The sequence below is a fragment of the Watersipora subatra genome, chromosome 1, assembly GCF_963576615.1.
Source record: "Watersipora subatra chromosome 1, tzWatSuba1.1, whole genome shotgun sequence".
Classification (NCBI taxonomy): Eukaryota; Metazoa; Bryozoa; class Gymnolaemata; order Cheilostomatida; family Watersiporidae; genus Watersipora; species Watersipora subatra.
In genome coordinates this window covers 2,353,106-2,375,087 of record NC_088708.1, presented here as the reverse complement: position 1 = coordinate 2,375,087, position 21,982 = coordinate 2,353,106, and the positions used below count along the sequence as shown (strand labels likewise).

Here is a 21,982-nt window from a genome sequence, read left to right as displayed (position 1 = left end):
ATTTCCATAATTCATTTCCATATTATTTGCATTTCCATAATTCATTTCCATAACATTTCCCATTCCATTTCCATATTATTTCCATTTCCATAATTCATTTCCATATTATTTCCATACTATTTCCATAATTAATTTTCATATTATTTCCATAACATTTCCATAATTCATTTCCATATTATTTCCATTTCCATAATATTTTCATAATTCATTTCCATATTATTTCCATAAAATTTCCATAATTCATTTCCATATTCTTTCCATTTCCATAGCATTTCCATATTTCTAAAATAAGATTTCCATTTCCATAAAATTATGGAAATATTTATGTTTATGGAAACGGATATGGAAAAGTAAACATTTCCATAATATGTTTAGCGATCCCTGGCTTGTTGTGTCGATTGCGACACTGATATTGAATCGCTGTAAAAAGCCTTCAAAAACATAAATGACTTTGAAAAGTAATGTGGACCAATCTTTATTTTAAATACAAATCGGAATCAGCGTGTCTGATTTACCTATCAACAAACAATGAAAGCTGTTTGTGGCACTTTTGGTCTAATTTGATCCATATTTGGTGCTAGGATCCTGCACAAGTGGTAGTCAGCTTTGTGTAAAGGTCTGGCCACACATACTGACGAAATACCTAGCCTATTATAGACCTATACCATAGTATCTGAGAAACTGAAAAACTTATCTTGAAACTCATGACTTCCTTGTGAAAATCAAGCAATGTGATCAGCAGAGTCCTAGATATCTCTTATCGCGTGCTCAGAAGCGCTCCATCTGTTTTTCTGGTGATATTACATATTTTATCGATCGGTAAATTACTTGCAGGTGACCTCCGAGCTACTATCAAGAACGTTGAAGGCAGTACTTATGTTGTGACTCTAGCAGATGAAGAAGGTGTTCAGTTTGTTACTGTTCCCCAAGATATCCAGCCTGATACCAGTTCTATCCCCTCCACACAAAAAAGTGTCGCTGGTTCGGTTTCAACTGACAGCATCTGTTCCTCACCTGCTAGGCCAGATGTAAACACTTGTCTAAAATTTCACTCACAACCACCTTTTAATGGGACGCTGACTGGTTACCTGGTCTATGAAGTGAGCCAGCAGGAGTTCTACATACAGCCAGCCATCAACACCGATACCATAGAGGAAGTCTCACAGAAAGTCCAAACTAATTCCATCAGTGGATGTCAACTTTCAAATCCTTCAGTAGGCCAAGCTTGCATAGCTAAGTTTAATGAAGATGGCACCTGGTACAGAGCTGAGATAACGGATGTCTCTTCAGATGAAGTCGGTGTTTTCTTTGTGGACTTTGGTAACAGCTCTGTGGTAGACAGAACAGAAGTTCTACAAATTAGTGAGGACCTCTCCAGTATTCCTCCCCTTGCTCTGCGTTGCAAACTGGTCACAGAGGATGCTTCTAAAAGCCTCACGGAGTGGGCTGCAGGTATGGACTGTCATGATTTTTTAATTTGAGAGAATTTCTTTTTTGGCTAAGTTAACAATAGTAATTTGATTGATCACTACATTTTGATTGCACCGTGACATATTTCGCTAGTGGTTCAAGCATGCTACCTGAGCATACGTATTTTAATCAATCTCCATTAAAGATTGGTAGATGTAATAAATATGTGCACAATTATTCATAGTATGGCAAGTGTGGTGTAGTGGATAACTAGCACAACTGTCTGCAGAACCAGGGTTTCCAAGTAAAAATCTAGTACGAAGCTGTTCATTCCTAAATCTTTACAGCTATAACTGGATATGTGGACGACAGACCAACAAACACAGATTTTTATATGTAGTTTGTCGGGCTTATATTTATTATTTTGTCTTTACGAATACTCGCCTCAACTTTTTCGCAACAGCAAGCCTTTATCAAGGCTCGCCTATATAGAAACATACAAAAACACCCTCTACAAAAATATTGATCTCAGTTGACAGAGTTACAAATCTACCAGAAACTTTGCCACAATAAATTTAGGATGTTGGGTTATCATTTTGCCAAAAAAAATTAGCCAGTTCTTTTACTCAGAAATCACAGCATTAAATTGCGGTTTCTAATTTTTTATTTTAGTTTTAGGATAGATGAGAAGAATAATTGTAAACAGCGACCCAAACCTAGTTCTGCTGGTGAAATTCTTCAATACTGGCCCTAAGATATTTTTGATGACTATATTTTTATATTAGAAAATGTGTGTCTGTATTTTGGTCAAGCTGCAAAAAATGATAATGCTTTTCTTTTTTGGCCGGTTTTACTCAACTACAACATATTAAACATTCCTTTTGTTTGTCAAATGTTATAATTCTTGTGTAGCATTTCTTGCCGATTCTAAAAAACTTTGATTTGGAGCTCTACGACAGAAACAACAAAAATACCAAAGGTATGCCAGCAGAATAATTTTGTCTCTATCAAAATTATTATTTTGATACAGACAAAGCGGTGTATGAAAATTGTTATTTTGATATATTGCTTCAAGTCGATTCTTAGAATTTATTCTTAGAATTGGTAGAGAATTTATTTTGTCTATTTGTGTGAATTGAATTGAACAAATTGATTAAAAGTAGGATAGCTACAGAATTGAATTGTGAGGTTTAGCGCTGAGTTGTGAATGGAATCGATTCCTACATGACCTATGATGCAAAAGAATTTCTAATTGAATTGTTAATTTTTTTTATGAGAATTAAAATGAATCGAGCTTTTTTTTCGAAGCTTCCAAAACTTCTCTACTAACAAGGCACATAGTATGTTATAAAATGGGCTTTTGAGATGCTTAGACAAACTTATCACAAGCTTTTGCTTGCTTCCAACGTATCATAATTAAATTGAAAAGTTACTTTGATAATTGAAAATGTTACTTTGATTCCTTTTTGGACATTGTCGCTCGATTTGGTCGATGGCAGAGAAAGTTTGAGTCTACAAGCATCTATATTACTTGAAGATTACTTACAGGTGAGCTCCAAGCTACTATCAAGAAAGTTGAAGGCAGTACTTACGTTGTGAGTTTGGCAGACAAAGGTGTTCAGTTTGTCACTGTTCCCCAAGATATCCAGTGTGATGCGAGTTCTACTCACTCCAAACAAAAAAGTGTCACCGATTCGGTTTCAAATGACAGCATCCGCTCCTCTCCCACCCGGTCAGATGTAAGCACTTGCCTAAAATTTCACTCACAACCACCTTTTAATGGGATGTTCACTGGTTACCTGGCCTATGAAGTGAGCCAGCAGGAGTTTTACATACAGCCAGCCATCAACGTCAATACCATAGAGAAAGTCACACCGAGAGTTCAAACTGATGCTATCAGTGGATGTCAACTTTTAAATCTTTCTGTTGGCCAAGCTTGTATAGCTAAGTTTAATGAGGATGGCGCCTGGTACAGAGCTCAGATAACAGATGTCTCTTCAGATGAAGTCGGTGTTTTCTTTGTGGACTTTGGTAACAGCTCTGTGGTAGAGAGAACAGAAGTTCTACAAATTAGTGAGGACCTCTCTTGTATTCCTCCCCTTGCCCTGCGCTGCAAACTGGCCACCGAGGATGTTTGTAAGAGCCTCACTGAGTGGGCTACAGGTAAGGACTGTCATGAGTTTTGAGTCAAAGATAAAATGATCTGTCCCTATTCACTGATTCTAAGAAGTTTAGGCTGAATAGTCCCGAAAATTAGTTTATTATTAGCAAGAATTTGCTATTCAAGAAAAAACGCAAGCCATCACCTGCTGGTGGTAGCAATAATTTTGTGACAGCTCCAACTCTGTTTTTCTGGTTGGAGACGATCTGGTGTGAGGAGCTGCGAGTTCCTTCACAGATTATGTCAATCTTTTACTTGAGTCTGCGATCCTCCTTGACGCTCAGTTAACAAGTAAAGAATTGAGCTATGATGGCTTCTGGGTGTGCTGTTTAAATACAGAAATATGAATGGAAAGAGTTGAAGTGAAAGCCATCTTCCTACCCATCTCAGATGTGTGATAGAGATTAAAATATATGTAAAGATTAGTTGACAATCTTTGAGACCATTGCACCCCATATACATGTCCGGGAAGGAGTGAGCAAAGAATTACACATAAAACAGCCTCATAGGAGGCTATGGTGTGCCATACTAGACTTGTTGCACGATGTCTATTATGTTTCTGTTGAAAGTAAACTTCAACATGAGATAATGCTGAAAGTGGCAGTGGTGATAAGCACATATGATAGAAAGACTTTATTTGAAGACTAGCATAACATATTGCAATTTTTAAGCAAAGTGACTATTTCAAAGACCTGTCACAACATACTCAGGATGTCAGCTTATTTTGCATATAGAAAAAATAGTAGAATGCAATCGTTTCTTATCACATGGATAGCAGGTTACTGCACATCTAAAAATTATTCATGATGGAAATAAATGTGAAGCAAGAAATTTGAATGAACACGAAAAAGATTTTTATTTTAATTAGTTAGTCTAGTCTTACATAAACTTTGTGGAGTGCAAAAACAAACCAAATTATAAACTAGTTTTAACCACTTGACCCCTAAAACTGATTTTATCTGGAGCCTAGGTAAGGGTACACTTTTCACACTTCATTTTCCATGCAAAATCTCCAAACTTTAGCAGCAAAACATTAGATCTTTGAAGTTTTTTTGTAAGCTTTCTGTTCTTGCATTATATGTGTTTTACACGGCAAATTTTTTTAGAGTATTATTACGCAATTGATCATCCGCAGCAACAAAATTGGTTTAATATAGGTGTAGTTTGCTACCATGCACATGTAAACAACCCAAATTGCATTTTGCATTTGGATTTTGGAGTTGATTTACTCCTGACGGGTTTTTTGATCTTTTGTTTGGAACTTAGAAAGAACATTTTTGGTCCCTGCCTAAATTTGTTGTGAGCCTAACCATTCTCTACTACATGAAAAATCTAAGTAAATCCTAAAAAACTTCCTCTCAGCATCACAAAAGATTGTGCAAATAAGTTTTATCAGATAAATGTGCTGAAAATATAAAAATTCCTTTGTGTCAAATAATTTTTTCATATTATTAAAGTTTTATTTTGGTTTACTATCAGATAGTTGAAAAATAATTAAAGATTTAGCAATTGTAGAACGTAGCGTGGAAATCAGCCAATGATATTTTTAATGCTTGATATTGATAGTCTAATTCACTTCCTTTGGGAACAAAACATAGTTTTTAGGCATAAAATCTTCCTATCTCAATCGCACAGATTCCTTTTGCGAATTACATATTGATATAGCATAAATGCATATACTTTTCATACCTTTATTGTTTGTTTAGGGGAAGTTGACGTCAGGGTTGTGAGTATAGAGAAAGACACTACAGTGGTGAGCTTGTTCGCAACTGATGGCTCTCCATTTCTAACAAAAGTTGATGAAGCTAGTTCAAGCCATGTGCAGCTAGGAGTGAGTACCCCATCAAGCAGCCAGTCAGCTCCTGGTAGTGCCAATGCGTCACATTGCTTCTCACCTCTGACTAGTCTCTCGGGCAGTGCCCGCGCCACCCCACCACGGTATAGCTCTGCTAGTTCCAGCTTGCATAATCTCAATAACGTCAGCGCAACTGATAGTCCTCTTCGGGTGTATTCAATATCCTCTGACAGTGACATCGCATCAGCTAATCAGGCGAACTTATCAACACTTCCCCCTCTTACTCTCTCAGAAGGTATGTTCTGTTCTTCATAGTTATCTATATGGTACTACTAGTTGAATGCGTTGCCCGGGTAATAAAATGGTCTTTGCACAGAAAAGCTATTTTTATTTAACATGTAACGACAGTTACCATTCTAACTTAAACTTCATATCATGAGAAAAGTGTTTTTGTGCAGGTCAAATAAATTATAAAAAAGAGAAACAAGGATTGAGTTCATGGAAGTGTTTGTATAAAAAAGGTTACTGTTGCAACAGAAGCTCGTTGCATTCAAAGTTTTGATTGACGATACTGGTACCTCTCGATACTGGTACAAATGTAACTGATTTATTGGATTTTCTTGATCTGATACTTTGTCTGACCGAATGGAGAGAGAAGGTAGAAGCAATTTCTACCCCAAATAATACAATTGGCTACGTGAAAAGCATTTGGCTTTTACAGATTTACCGAAACTGGAAATATGAGTGTAACGGCACATTTGAAATTAAAATGGCACATTTGAAAATTACAAATTAAAGAAATAGGATGTAATGGGAAAAATATTAGTTTTTAAAAAAAAAGCCCAAGGTTATATTAATTAACAATAAAAAGTGCCCATTCAGCTTGTGCAATCCGAACGGATGTACAGTGTATGGTAAAGAGTAATGGGAATGATAAGAACGGCTTAGCCTTGCGGTTACGCGCACTCGTTAGTAGACTCGTTAGTAGACTCGTTAGTAGACTCGTTAGTAGACTCGTTAGTAGACCCGTTAGTAGACCCGTTAGTAGACCCGTTAGTAGACCCGTTAGTAGACCCGTTAGTAGACCCGTTAGTAGACCCGTTAGTAGACCCGTTAGTAGACCCGTTAGTAGACCCGTTAGTAGACTCGTTAGTAGACTCGTTAGTAGACTCGTTAGTAGACTCGTTAGTAGACTCGTTAGTAGACTCGTTAGTAGACTCGTTAGTAGACTCGTTAGTAGACTCGTTAGTAGACTCGTTAGTAGACTCGTTAGTAGACTCGTTAGTAGACTCGTTAGTAGACTCGTTAGTAGACTCGTTAGTAGACTCGTTAGTAGACTCGTTAGTAGACTCGTTAGTAGACTCGTTAGTAGACTCGTTAGTAGAGTCGTTAGTAGAGTCGTTAGTAGAGTCGTTAGTAGAGTCGTTAGTCGACTCGTTAGTCGAGTCGTTAGTCGAGTCGTCGGTAAAGTCGTCGGTAAAGTCGTCGGTAAAGTCGTTAGTCGATAGAGTCGTTAGTCGACTCGTTAGTCGACTCGTTAGTCGACTCGTTAGTCGAGTCGTTAGTCGACTCGTTAGTCGAGTCGTCGGTAAAGTCGTTAGTCGAGTCGTCGGTAAAGTCGTTAGTCGATAGAGTCGTTAGTCGATAGAGTCGTTAGTCGACTCGTCGTTAGTCGACTCGTCGGTAGAGTCGTTAGTCGACTCGTCGGTAGAGTCGTCGGTAGACTTGCAATTTGAATGTGATGAGTTCAAATCTAGTACAAAGGTGTTTTTGCTATAACTAGACAGACGAACTGGTTAGTTTGTCCAGTTATAGCGACAATGTTTTAGCATCGAAAAATCACCTTTGTACTAGATTTGAAGTTATAAACTCACAAAATTCAAATACACGATGTCTAAGCTGTTCTTATCATTTCTATCGCTCTTATCATATACGGTATATCCACTTCGCGATCGCACATGCCAAATGTGCACTTTTTATTACACTGTGCGCCCTCGGGTTACGATGATCCTGTTATACGACTTTTTCGTCTTGCGATGTGGTGGAACACAATGCTTTTTCACCCTCGCCATATGACATTTTCCCCATACGATATTAGCACAAATTCATCTCGAATTTCAAATTTGGCATTCAGTATGCTGGATTTGTTGGAATAACGAAACTATCAATATGCTATTTGCCAAAATGCTCCACAATACACGGAAGAGGTACGATGCTTGCTCTCTCTCAGCTCAGCGTTATTCGTTATTAGTTAGTGTAAACGAAAGTGTAAACAGATAGGTGATAAAATTTTAGCTGTGTACAAAGTTGAGGTTTACTAAAATACATACTAAACTTAGCTTTAAGTATGTGCTTAATAAGCTAAATTCATTTAAGTTGAATTTGACGTTTATGTTATACGTCTGTCTCGAAGGTGAGAACTCCTTGCTGTATGTACTGCACATAGTACATTGGAAGGTTCCATCTTATTGCAGGTTACTGTAGGTAACTATAGTTACTAAGGTTAACATTTCATTTTTTTACCAATTTTTAATACATACGAGGTCTGATCCAAAAGTTCCCGGAATTGAGTTGTATACTCGTGCATAGTCACACGATGGAAAAACCCATTGCAGGGTTGACTGGGAAACACCTCTGGAGTGTTGTCACAAAATTTCAGGTTGCTATGACAATGCGTTCTCATGTGAGCTAACGATATGTCAAGGTCTGTCCGGTGCTTCGGTATTTTTTTTAACAAATTTATCGTCATGCCTAATCAATCGGAACAGCGTATTTGCATTAAATTTTGTGCGAAATTAGGGAAAACAAGTACTCAGACAGTTGAAATGTTAACTATTGCTTTTGAAGATGCTGGTCTATAAAGAACACAAATTTTTGAGTGGTACAAACGTTTTTGTGAAGGTAGAGACAGCACTGAAGATGACGCGAGGTCTGGCAGACCAGCGTCGGCAAGAACCTGCTCATAAATTGACAGTGTGAGGTCACTAGTCATGCCAGATCGACGTTTAACCATTGGAGATATTTTGAGAGACTGGACTTATCTTTGGAACTGTTCAAAAAGTTTTAACTGACAATTTAAACAATTTTTAACAGATTAAACGAGTCGCAGCAAAGTTCGTGCCAAGCTTGCTGACTGATGACCAAAACGAGCTCAGGATGCACGCTTGCAATGATTTTAAGGAAGCTTTCAAGAATGATCAAAACTTTATTTTAAAAGTCGTAATATCCTTGTTTTTCCTAATTTCACACAAAATTTAATGCAAATGCGCTGTTCCTGTTTATTAGACATGATGATAAAAAAATTTTTAAAATACCGAAGCACCGGACAGACCTTGACATATCGTTAGCTCACATGAGAACGCATTGTCATAGCAACCTGAAATTTTGTGACAACACTCCAGAGGTGTTTCCCAGCCAACCCTGCAATGGGTTTTTCCATCGTGTGAATATGCACGAGTATACAACTCAATTCCGGGAACTTTTGGATCAGACCTCGTACATTACCTATATAAAATTTTGATTTTTACCAGGGGGTGTTTGCATGAGATAATTACTATGGATTTCTTACCTCCCGGTATACTACATTTCCGCATTATGATGCCAACACTGAAGCAAATTAAAGTTGTATGGCAAGGGTCTACACGTGTATTAAGTAATAGTTGCGTTTGTTACTTTTTTTTTTTAATTTTAAAAGCCAATTTTTTTACCATTACATCTTATATTTTTATTTTCAAATTTGCCATTTCAAATGTGCCGTTACACTCATATTTCTAAATCTATAAAGCTAAATGCCCTTTATTTGGGCAATTGTATTCTCCGGAAGAGGATTTGCCTCTGATGGCAATTCTACATTCTCTCTCTGTTTGGTCAGACAAAGTATCAGATAAAGAAAGTTCGATATTACATTTTTTGGTTTGTATCAGTATCGAAAGGTACCAGTATCATCCATCAAAACTTTGAATGCAATGACCTTCTTCTGCAAGAGTAACCTTTTTATACATAATCTTTCATGAACTCATTGTTTATTTTATCTCTTAATTTATTTGACCTGCACAAAAATACTTTTCTCATATGAAGTTTAAAAGTTAGAATGGTAGATGTTGCAATGTTAAAGGTTGACTTGCAACAAAATTCACATTACAGTTATTTGGTATCAAAAGATTCATCATGTCTTACTCTGTTGTGTTGTAGGTGCCAAATACGTGGAAATGTGATTACAAGCTCTTAAAGCACATAAATTACATAATTTTTTTATTGTATATTTCAATACATCAGAGTCTTGGCTTTCGAATGAGCTATTGTTTTCCATGGTGGGACAGACATTGGTTGGTGTTTATAGGATTTCCCCAGAGCTCTACCGCGAAAATGTTTACTGGCATAGTCTCGAAAATTGTGACGTCACAATTCTCATATTCGTTGTTGTGTGCTCTTACCGCTTATTTATCAACTACGAAAGTGACGCTAATGGCAGGCGAAGGTAGGACAACTCCAGAGAACGAATGAAGATGACAAAGGAATCAGTGTCATTAGTTCTCCATGTACATATTATTTCTATGATAAGTACCTCAGACTCCAAGAACCATACTATATTTTCCCGATGATATTATTAATATTGATATATAATATAATAATATATAATTAATATCATTATATTTTTAATGCGATGTTAAGGGTGACGACTGAGACTAATTAATTTCAAGCATTGTGTGATCTCGCGAAAGTGCGATTGACATTTAGTCCTAGGGCCACGCAACCGCAGGTCATAATTTAATCGATGTGATTTCATTACCTTTATCAACGACAGTAAATTTATTGAAGCATAATTAACCCAGAACATGTGTTTGTCTTGGTCGGGCGTTAACACGATCGCGGGCATTGTTGATTATCTAGAATCTTAGTTTATTATTAGCGCTCTCCGGGTTTAACAGCACCGATTGTCACAGAAAAACGCAGCCTCAATGGCAGCGAAAGGGATCGACGACCGAAGGCTAAATGAGAATTATGACGCCACATTTTGAGTACCTAAACCAAGTGTTTGTTTTTGCAGGACTGAGTATTGAAATATATAATAAAAAATTATGTAATTTATGTGCTTTAAAAGCTCAAAAACGAAAATCCGCCGTAGATTGGAATCTCTTTATTTCTCTGACGTAGTCATGATAGTTTGGTTATTGTCTTGTCACGTGATGTTCTCACGTGAATTGAAAGGCCAATAAAAGCTCAATATAAAACTTATCCTAGCACTAGTTAATAACAAACACTTCGGGTTTTACCGAAGACCCCGTATCAAATATAGATGCTCGCTACTTTACAGTTTTGTTTCGGCATTATTCAATCGTCAAGTCGTAATCTGATCACGTGACCCAATACTTCACAAATTATTTCTGCAGCACTTTTCGATTATCACAGGTAACCAACAGGCTCGTCATGATTATCAGACAATGATATGTACTCCTTCGAGCTAAGGTTAAAAAGTTTAACGATTTTTTACGGTAAGTTATGATATCAATGCTAAAAGTGACAGCATTACAATGACGATAAAGCAGGCGCGTAAGAGCAATAGACATGGTTTTATTGAATGCGTGAAGTATATTTGTGAAAATATTTCGATGAATGAGGTTGCATGAAAGTGTATACAGAAACCATCCTGTAACAACTACGTCCCATTTGAGCCGTTTTGGAACGCGAATCCAAACTTCGGCGGCCTCGTGTAGCTGCGATGAACTGTTCGTTTTTTAGCTTTTAAAAGCTTGTATTCACATTCCCATGTATTTGGCACCTACTACACAACAGAGTAAGACATGGTGAACCTTTTGATACCAAATAACTGTAATGTGAATTTTGTTTCAAGTCAACCTTTGAATAAAAATTAGTTTTCTGCACAAAACTTTTTTGTTACCTGGGTATTCATCTAGTAGATTAATAAAGGGGCTTTATTTACCTGCTGATTTGTTAGTAAAGGGCTTTATTTACCTGCTGATTTGTTAGTAAAGGACTTTATTTACCTGCTGATCTATTAGTAAAGGACTTTTTTTACCTGCTGATCTATTAGTAGGTTCTCCATTTATATGCTGCTCTATTTCTGTAAGCTCCTACATAGTAACTGCTTGCTATTATGTATAGTGATTATGTCTAGTGATATTGTTCGCTCAAACATAGTAAGTTTGCTCTTTACCTAAGATTAATATTATTGTTTTGTAGGTGAACAGAAAGGATACGTGACTCACGTAGAGGGTGCAGATTCTATATATGTGCAGTTAACATCTTGCACAGAGCTGCTCAAACACATTCAGACTGAACTGGCCAGTGTTGGTCCATCAGCGGAGCCAGCAGTTTACTGTCTTCTTGGACAAGTCTGTCTCGCTACATACTCATCGGATGGTCTCTACTACAGGTGCGTAACTATATCAGAAATATTGCACTTAGAAAATTGCCTTCATCTCGCTTGCTCTCTCTCTCTCTCTCTCTCTCTCTGTTGTTCACATGTCAGGTTCCCTGCTACTTTCTCATTGCCTGCAATTATCTGTTGTCAGTGCCAGGCATTAATTAATACTAATAATATATTAATTTTAATAATCCATACAATAGCTGAAACTAAAGCAGGAAATTTTCAATTTCAGCTGCATAATGGCGTTTACTTGTCGAAAATGGGCAGCTGAAAATCAATAGAACAGCGCCTGCTTGTTGTTCAGTGTTAGCAGACGACAGCTGTGTAAAAAAGGCACACAACTATTAGCTACAGGCGTACATACTATGAGCTACATATATAACAATGAATTACCATGTAGCTGTCAGTCTTGTCATTGTTTGTACAAATGTTGTGATCAAATGGACACACTATTATGTGATCTTTCACCGGCTCCAAGTTTCACAACTATTAATGTTTATCATGTAAGATTATTATCTTTTGAGAGCAGCTAATTTTACACCGTATCTAAAGTACTTGGACTTTTGACATGGTAATAGTTTGTTTTACGCTAGTCATGAGCGTACTTGTTCAGTCAGTACTTAACTGTTTTATTTCAGTAACCTATTACATATACCGGTACTTAGTACATATAATAAATCATTGTTTCCATTCCAAAAGCTAGCCCACAGAGCTAATTTGAAGTTTTTCACTTTTTGTTGAGTTGGTAGCTGAAAATACAGTCCTGTAATTGGAAGTCATTTCTGAATAAAACTTTCAAGCTATAAATCGACCAAAATACTTGCTTTATATGAAGCATTGTTATGACTCGTATTATCGAACATTCGCAATTCATCGGAGGTTATTAACGCATGGCTGCATTGGAGTTGCGTACAGCTGGATATTTATACATGATTTGGAGGAACTAGGTTCAGAGTATGATTCTTAATCTGGATTCCTAGTCTGAAAATTAGGAAGGATGCTGCCCAAATATATTCAACACATTAGTATGTAAATAGCACATCACAGCTTCAGTTTCTAAGCATATGCATGTAGAAGAGGTCTAGAATAGCTTCTAAAAGTTTTATATAACTGAATAATATAATATAATTTTATATAACTGAATAATATAATATAATTTTATATAACTGAATAATATAATATAATTTTATATAACTGAGTACTAGTCAGTATTTTATTTTGCTCTGGTAATCTGTTGCCACATCTCTCGTGCATGGGCTACTTCAATGCTGAACTTGTTTCAGGGGAATGGTCATAGAGTCCAATGATGAGGATGGCACATCTACTGTACTCTTCATTGACTACGGCACCTCTGAGCGTGTCAACAACAGCAAACTGAAAGAGTTGCCAGAAAACCTTCGCCAGCAGCCTCCTCTTGCCATTCAGTGTTCTGCCCAACAAGATGCTGTGAGGAATATGAGCGCTGAGCAGCTAGCTAAGTCTGTCCATGAGGTTGAGTTGACCTTTGAAATCAAGGGCAGCTCTCGTCCTTATCAGCTCAATATTCTTGAGTTCTCAAAAGGTTAGCTTACAACCTTTGTCTCACATCCGCTGTCAATGCAGAGCAACTATAATGTTAATATAAGGCAACTCCAAAGCATACCAAGTTACTGTCAATGTAAGGCAACTCCATAGTCCACCAAGTTACTGTCAATATAAGGCAACTCCAAAGTCCACCAAGTTACTGTCAATGTAAGACAACTCGATTGCTACCAATGTTATACTTCGTTTATTTTTTCAGCTTTTAATCCTGTAGTTTTGTTAATTTATTGATGTTCACTTATATCTACTCCCGTAAAATTATACCCATCCATACGAACATACATAAACCATGTCAACATCTTTACCCATCTCAGTAAGCTCAAGAGTGAGTTTTGATATAGAGGTCAAACACACAATGCAATACGCAATGTTGGCCTGATCAAACTTTCCTGTTCCATTTAAATAGTGAGGGCACTTTATAGAATCCCTGTGACCAGGCTTGCGTTGTATGAAAATTGTTAGATTTTTATTGAGTTTTCTTTCTGAATGGACTGTTGGCAGTAATTGTGTTATTATTCAAAAGTCATATGATACCATTGCAAAGGTCATCACCTTGCTAGACATCTCTAACTAATTTACACTGAAAAAATTTTTTATGATTAATTTTTTAGAATCACAGCGCATTATTGTTTTTTAAATTTGCAACGTTCTGGATGATGTTTTAATGGTATGAATTGTCTAAGCCAATTGCTAATGCCTAGTTGGTTTACACGAGCACAAAATTTTCCATCTAGTTTGTATGTGTATCTCTATGTGTATCTCTATGAGTAATGGCAATGTTATTCATGTCTCATCTCTGCTAGCCGCTGTAGATCTTTCGGTTTTCATTGTTTTTCAGGGCGATTCATCAAGCCTAATGACGCTTCTGACAGCTGTATGGCCTCCCCTGTTCAGTAGGTGGCACATGTTAAGCTTGTCATGTTTATCTTTCTCTCAGTTTACAGTTAGTTTTCCTATTAATGTGCATCTGAAACGCTGAGTTGTGACCTCATCGAATCCTGCCATGAGATTCCTGCCAGCTATTTCTCTTTTGATGTTAATGCTTTTTGGATTAATCTGTTTTTAGTGTTGAGTATTGGCTGCATGCGAGCCTTTGAGAAGTCCTATTTTATTTACTGATGGGTCTTTGTTTCCTATCTATTCTGTACTCATGCTGTTTTGAACCATTCTTATCTTAAATAAATGTCACCATTGTTCAACGAGCACAACTCATGCTGCTAACACTAGAGACAGTGTTCTTTTGCGGTGCTCTAGAAAATTGAGTATTGTTCGTTGCATAATGGTTAATGCATGGCATAGATTTTGCCCACTACCCGAATGTATGGATGTATGCCACTTCTCAGCGTGTGCACGCGACGTGATGCAGGACACCATAACACATACATCTAATCAATTGAAGGCTGAGAAGTTTAGGAGCCGCTGCAAAGAAACTCATTTAGTATTTCTTTAAAGTTCTTTGAAACCAAAGAAAACGGCGTATATGTTGCTCGTTTAGGAGCTCTTACTTTAGATTGCATATTCAGAGGCTTTCTCTAAAAAAAACGTGTCTAGATGCTTCAACTAGAGACAGGCTGCTACTGAAGTGATGTTAGTAATGTACAGCTATCACAATTTACAGCTTGGAGAAATCTTACAAATCATGTTTAAATACATGTGATATTTTCTGGAAGGAAAGCGTGCCAAGTCTATAGACGAGTCAACAAGTATATTGTTGTGCTTTTGGAGTCATCCGAACCAACCACATTAATTTTTATTTTTTATGTTGTAGTATGTCAATTTATTATACTTTTTAATGGTATTTGGTAAACCGTAAACCCGCTATGAATTTGCCAATTTACGAATTAATATCAATGAAGTCATTGCGTTAAAAAATAATTACGTTGCTACTACCATTGACTCGTCATATATGGCTTCAGATCTGCTCGAGGTACAAAGGGTCAGACTATTATAGCTATACGCTACATTGCAAGGTTTAGTGAGGAATTATAACTACATGACTGGTATGGGATGACAACTTATAGCCTAAAACAAGAGCTAATGATACTCGTCTTAAATGGAACTGCTTACTAATGCTTACTGCAGTGACCCTTTGTCATTCAGTGGATGTGAGCCAGCAGGTCTTGCCAGACCTGCTGATGCAAGAAGTCTTCAATGAATGCTAGGCAAGTTTAGCGATGGTCGTGTGTCCTCAACTTTCACAGTGTATCAATAGCAGTTGGTGCTAACACGTCTTCTCTGCTCTTGCTTTTTACTCTGATCACATGGTCTTGTCATCATAATGCATCAATGTTTGCTTTTACTAGTCGATGATCCCATTGGTCTTTCCTCCGCTTACATATTCTCGTATTGTTTTGCCAGTTTTTTAAAGTTGATCACAAAAAGCTATCTGTAACCTTCTATTGTATCAGTTTGAGTTTTTGCTTTCATAATAATATTGTCCCATGGTTTCAGATATGCTGAATTGCTGCCACCTCTACCTAGTTTACCAGACATAGATGTCAGTCTTAAGGTCAGCTACATTGTCAGTCCTTCTCTCTTCTACTGTCACTACGACTTGGAAACTGAGAAGCACATTCAGATGCTTCTGGATAGCCACTATTTGAAGCAGACTACCCGTGCAGTATTGTCTGAAGAGCATATGGTTAAAGGTATCCATCCACCTATTGTGTTACAGTCATGCCTCATGGAATCAATAGCTTTATCCGCGGTAACTAGGAATGTTACTCCTTGCACTTTCAAATACGCTTTTCATAAGAGACGTAGCTGTTGAGATAAGATTTGTGCTTTAAGACTTGATGTCCAGTAAATAGTTTGATTGCTAGGAGTTTGAACGTAGAGGATCAGCAAAAACAGCCTTGGACCGACATCGTACCGGCGCTATTGATAACCATTAGGCTGATACCCTTGTTACAGTAAAATGATAGTTTGATCCTTTCAAGCTCATAAAGGGTAATTTTTGAGTTTGCTAAAAAGTAGTCGCAGTGTCACAAAGCACTAAGTTTGGTGAACAGAAATATAGAGTACAGTCAAACTGACATGTGGTCAATCTGTTCTGATATTTGCCTTCCTTGTCACAGCCGTTATATATGTATGTTGGAACTGCTATTCATTCTTATGAGAATATATCGCATTACGTTTAATTCATTCACACAAAACATTAATAGATACATTACATAATGCATTATGAAAGGTTCTTCATATAAAACAAATAAAAACTATATGTCAAAATATAAATTATATGGTAAGAACTAAACTAATCAAGTAATGATCAGTAAAAGAGAGAAATAGCGGAGGTTCAGCATTGTGCAAATTCGGTGGTAGAGTTAGTGATAGACAGATGGCAGTGACAGTGTGGTATAACTTACTCTGTTTTATACTCGGATATAGTTTAAAATAACTCAGTTATATTTTATATTATTTCTATTCTTCATTTTAGAGTTATACCAGATTTGTACTTCAACTCACATAACTGTAACATTTTACAAAAAGGTCTTATACTAGAAATTATTTTGTATATTGAGACAAATATTTGTTCAGATTATGCATGGTAAAAATCTGTTTGCAGTGGTGATTGCAAGTCAAGCTTCGACTATAACACAATGTTTTGATACTGTTGTAATCATATTATAAGCTGGAATCACAATTTGATTTTTATCAAACTCAAACCTTAGTTTGTTACGCTACAGTTACGCTACAAACACTGTTGTTACGCTACAAATGCTAGTTTGTTACGCAGCTAAATTACACAAAATTAATGAAGCCTTGTCTCATTTAATTTGTGAAACGTAATGTGTTATGATTGTTATCTACAACTAGTGGAGCACTGTAAATGATTTCCCTCTTTGTTCCTCACGAAAACCTTGTCTCCCCTCAATGATAGAACAGACGAAAAATCAATTAGTGTTTCACTAGTTGTAAATGATACATTGAATTTGACCATTTAAATGTCATTCATTGCAATTTTGTAATTGTCTATTCCTTACATTCGTTCTTCATTGCTTGAATTTGCCTTAGAAATCTTTCAACCATGTCACTGCTGCAAGTCCAAAGTACTAAAAGATTTTTGGAAAAGTCATGCAATTTTTCATATTTGTTCTCTCATTACGGACTCTGATGTGACAATTGGTGTTTTGATGTAGGCATTGCTTGTGTGGTGGTAGTCACAAGTACAGGGCAGTATAATAGAGCTGAGCTCTTGTCTGAAGAAGGGCAGACAAGTGATGCTGTCGAGGTAAGAATCTATCAGTGTAATAATTCTTTCATGTCTGTCTGTTAATACAGATGAATGCTGATCTCTTGAGCTGTTTATTATATGGGCATTTGGGAATCCTTGCATTTCTATGCCTTGGCAATTGGTTATTCATAGCATCTCTCAATGTAGTAATACCATGAAGATCTGGCACATTGATGAAACCTTTTTCTAAGTTTATTTCGTCTAACAATAAGTCTTACGAAGGATCCTTTGATGGAATGAACATGGTAATCTTCCGGTCACAGTTGCCACAGATGATATCTTTTTGCCTTCTCTGAGCAAGTTTAAGGTAACGCCAAAATTTATCTCTTGTGTAGGTGTTCCTTGTTGATCATGGGAACAAGCTGAAAGTGCCTGCCCACAAGATCTACAGGCTGCGCTCAGAGTGTGCCTGCTACCCTAAGCAAGCCATTAGCTGCTCTCTTGATGGAGTCTACCCTCTGATAGGTGCTGTGTGGGATGATGACGCTGTCAATAGGTTCTATGAACTTGCCAATGACAAACCACTTGTCGCCAGCACATTGAAGGTTTCTAGACTTACTGTCAAATTTTTACACTGATTTTTTCTCTGTTCCACTCTCAGGTCATGTTTTGAAAGCTTATGCTGCTTAGCTAGATACTGTCGCTTCCATAAAATCTCAGTACATCTTATTCTCATAATGGCTTGTTGCAGTCTCATATCTTAACAATGTTTGTAATGCAGGTAAAACATAGTGAGGGGATGGAATACTCAGAATTTCGCGTGCAGCTGAATATATCAGGAGAGTCGATTGCTGAGACTCTGATGAATGCAGGATTCTGTAGTAGGCTGCCTACCGCAGGTAGTCATTCTTATTCCTCAACATTTGACATCTGTTAAGTTCCCTTCACACTATACCTGTGTGTTTTAGTCATAGTCTAAATAAACCCCTAGAGCTATGCAGCGGTATTTGTTGCATAGTCCAAAGGTTGGAGGATTCCAGTTGCAACTCTAACGAAGTTATACATTATTTGGGTTAACTGCCTATGACCTAGCTTTTCTAGGAATCTAACTTTTGTCATATTTCCATGGTTGTTATGATGGCTGAAACTGAATTAGTTTATGAGAGAAACCATTGAGTTGATATTCTTGTGTTTGTGAGGAATAAAAAGCAATGTGAATGCATATTACAGAGCTTTCTGTGGAGAAGTTCTGCTCAAAGCTGTGTGCTGAAGTGAAGGAGAAGATTCTATTTAGCTCAGACAACAAAAGCATCTCTTTCTCAGAGAAGGTTAGACCTTTCATTTCCTGTCCACTCCCTACATATGTTTTATCTGGTTATGAGCACATTATGCTAAAATAAATACAGAGCACTTAATATCACTCATTGAACATGTAACATACATTGAACTATAACCCTGTGAAGACTCGAGGCACTTGAATCTCTGTTAACTAATGTAAATAAAATTCAACTCAATTTAGTATGCTCAGCCATTTAGCATCTTAGTGTGCTTTGAATGTTTTGTAGTCGGAGATATTTGTCAACCTTCTCGACAGCTGTCTAGAAGACCAACTCGAAACCATGCAGGAAGATGATGATGGAACTTGCACTGCACAGGATGTTGTACAACACGTGACGCATCAGATCATCAACCGTATTCTTGGACTTTCAGAAAGTTCAAGTCTTGACCTGTGTATCTCGAAAAAGGATGTGATGCGGTTTGAGGTGGGACCTTGATGCGTCTACCCTTTCCTAAGTTTTCTCTTTGTAATACTTGAGCAAACTTCTGTCATAATCCTCGCTATTAGATTCGGCAATTCAATCATTTGCTACTAGCGGATGCGGAAGCCAGACATTCAAACAAATTAGTAGAAAAGCCTGTTCTTTTGTCTCTAAAATGTATCACGTTTAAATAAGTCATCGGTAATCTAGTAACAAAATATAAAGAGAGCTTGTCAAAAATAATGATCATATGTATGGTACATATGCTATTAAGTACCTTTGAAAAGTCAGAGACGAGTATATTAATAGCTGTCAGGGCCAGAACGATTAATACCACTGTCATCTACTGTTAGGTAGTTCTTTCTGGTAATTGCTAAGTTTCCGTAAAGTGATGCTACATTATTTCTTTCTTCAATGTAATGAATTGGTACATCAAAGAATAGTCCTTCAATGTACATGTACTGTGGTTCTTTGACTGCGGTGTGTCGAAGCACTTTGTTGATCAGAATATTTCTGCTATAGTTGTAATCGCTAGCTAGGTGGATTATGTATTTTAAGCTCTATAGGTACTTTTAGAAGACAGGTGATTGATTGTAACACCAGCTGTTATGTGTTGAACCAATCTAATCTAATGTGACCAGACACACTCTCCAGATCATTCCCTTTCTTAGCTCATCAATATTTAGTTTTTACACTGTTTTTTCTAGATCAAAACTATAGTTGCTGAGTTGCTGGAGGAAGTGATGCGGATGAACAATGCGATTGTTGAGAGCCTAATAGATGATGGTCTTTCTTCAGCAGACAATTTTGGCAACCTTGACCTAGACGGTGACCATGACAGCTTTCCTTCAGCCTCCGAAAGCAGTGTGAAATATTCTACCCCATTGAGTATGTCTCACTTTTTAATCGCTCAAGTTTACAGTCTTTAATTGTAGTATGTTTACATAACATTGCATGAGATTTATGATTTCTTTTAGAAGCAGATTTCGTAAGAGTATCTGATCCGTCGCCAACCACTTTGGATACAAAGGTGACCATTTTCGCATTTAGTATCTCTATGCTTGTACCCTGCCTCAATATATCTTGTATCTTTGCATATCATAGCTCTGCATCTTCTATCTCTGTAGGTCTCTAAAATGGACGAAAGCAGTTTGGCAACCAACATTGCAGAAACCATTGAAAATAGTAATGTTGATGATGTCCATAGTAATGCTGTTAATGCTGGTGTTGGTGGTGAGGATGTCACCGACAGCAAAGCCACCAGTGAAGATGCTATCGATAGGTCTGCCTCCAATGACAGTGATGCTGCCAGCGAAGATGCCATCAATAGTTTGGCTTCTAATGACAGCAAAGCCACCAGTGAAGATGCTATCGATAGGTCTGCCTTCAATGACAGTGATGCTCCCAGTGGAGATGTCGTCACGAGCTCGGCTTCTTATAACAGCAAAGCCACCAGTGAAGATGTTATCGATAGGTCTGCCTCCAATGACAGTGATGCTCCCAGTGGAGATGTCGTCACGAGCTCTGCTTCTTATAACAGCAAAGCCACCACTGAAGATGTTATCAATAGGTCTGCCTCCAATGACAGTGATGCTGCCAGTAGAAATATTATCAATAGCTCTGCTTCCAACATTGCTTCCTTCAGTGATCCTACTTCTCAGGGTTCTTTTCCTGAGGATTTTGAGAATCGTTCTACAAGTGAGGTTTCAGAGATAAGTGGTCATTTCCTAGAAGATAAAAGTATGGATGACCTTAATGTAGCAGAGGCTGATACAGAGGCTGCCATGGATTTAGAAGAGATTATCAGTGGGGCTGAGGTCACTGGTTAGAGTCGCCCACTTTTCTAGTCATTTATGTAACTACTCCCTCAAACTTTCAGCTTACTATCTATCTATTCTATGCATATTAATAATTTAAGTTCCTGTCGCTCTCCTGTCTCTCATATCTTGTTGCATTGCACATAAGTTTCTTACTGTTATAATTAGCTTTTATTTGAAAGCATATGTGTATAAATGTATTTATAAAAAATACAAAAATTATGTTACGTTATATTTGTACATTACCTTTAATATGTTATTGTTCTTGCGTGATAATAGTTTTGCTATAGACCCTTACAGTTGAACAATGGGCACCGGTTCAGAGCCAAAAGCTTGATCTAAAATACACAGGACAGCGATGAGCAAAGTTGTTTGAGCGTGGAATAGAGAAACATCAAATTTAACTCCTTCATACTTCAACACTTGAAGCCTGGGCCTGAGATGGCTCAAGGAAATGTTTCCCTACCTGTTCCTATGACTGAGTGAACTCGGCGTTCTAGTTTGGCTTTATTTTTAACCCAGCTTGCGAGTGTCATTGACGTCGCACTTCAAATACTACCTGCCTTACTAATAAAAATGTCATTTTCACCTTTCAGCAGTAGTTCTGTCATAAAAGCAAATGCAAGGCTGGAAATCAATGTAATGAGCCTGATTTTGTATGGCCAAGGGCTTCGTAAGTTCTCTGAATTTACTATCTAGAAGGTCAAAATGATTTATTCAGTCTGTCCAAAGGAGTGGCTGATGGTAAAGCAGATGGAATAGAGATGAGACAACTACATTTTTCTAAATTTTCAGAATCTCGCAAGCCGGGTTTGAGGATTCAGATACAAACTATTGCATCTTTCATCCCTTGACTAGGATTAGGAAGAAACACACATTTACATGCCATTAAGATG

The 21,982-nt window shown here is 37.3% G+C and overlaps 1 protein-coding gene across 1 annotated transcript in view; it reads left to right on the top strand.

Annotated features, from left to right (window-relative positions):
* Positions 1–21,318, top strand: part of LOC137385851 (tudor domain-containing protein 6-like) — a 52,957-nt gene extending 31,639 nt beyond the window's left edge. The window contains exons 15-29 of the mRNA XM_068072425.1: positions 835–1,452; positions 2,959–3,573; positions 5,278–5,661; positions 11,568–11,760; positions 13,038–13,315; positions 14,174–14,228; positions 15,787–15,983; positions 17,475–17,566; positions 17,905–18,114; positions 18,291–18,408; positions 18,740–18,837; positions 19,075–19,272; positions 19,977–20,157; positions 20,247–20,299; positions 20,397–21,318. Of these exons, the coding sequence (XP_067928526.1) occupies positions 835–1,452; positions 2,959–3,573; positions 5,278–5,661; positions 11,568–11,760; positions 13,038–13,315; positions 14,174–14,228; positions 15,787–15,983; positions 17,475–17,566; positions 17,905–18,114; positions 18,291–18,408; positions 18,740–18,837; positions 19,075–19,272; positions 19,977–20,157; positions 20,247–20,299; positions 20,397–21,098 (3,992 nt within the window). The 3' untranslated portion in view covers positions 21,099–21,318. The remainder of the gene's footprint in view (positions 1–834; positions 1,453–2,958; positions 3,574–5,277; positions 5,662–11,567; positions 11,761–13,037; positions 13,316–14,173; positions 14,229–15,786; positions 15,984–17,474; positions 17,567–17,904; positions 18,115–18,290; positions 18,409–18,739; positions 18,838–19,074; positions 19,273–19,976; positions 20,158–20,246; positions 20,300–20,396) is intronic.
* The last annotated feature ends 664 nt before the right edge of the window (positions 21,319–21,982 follow it).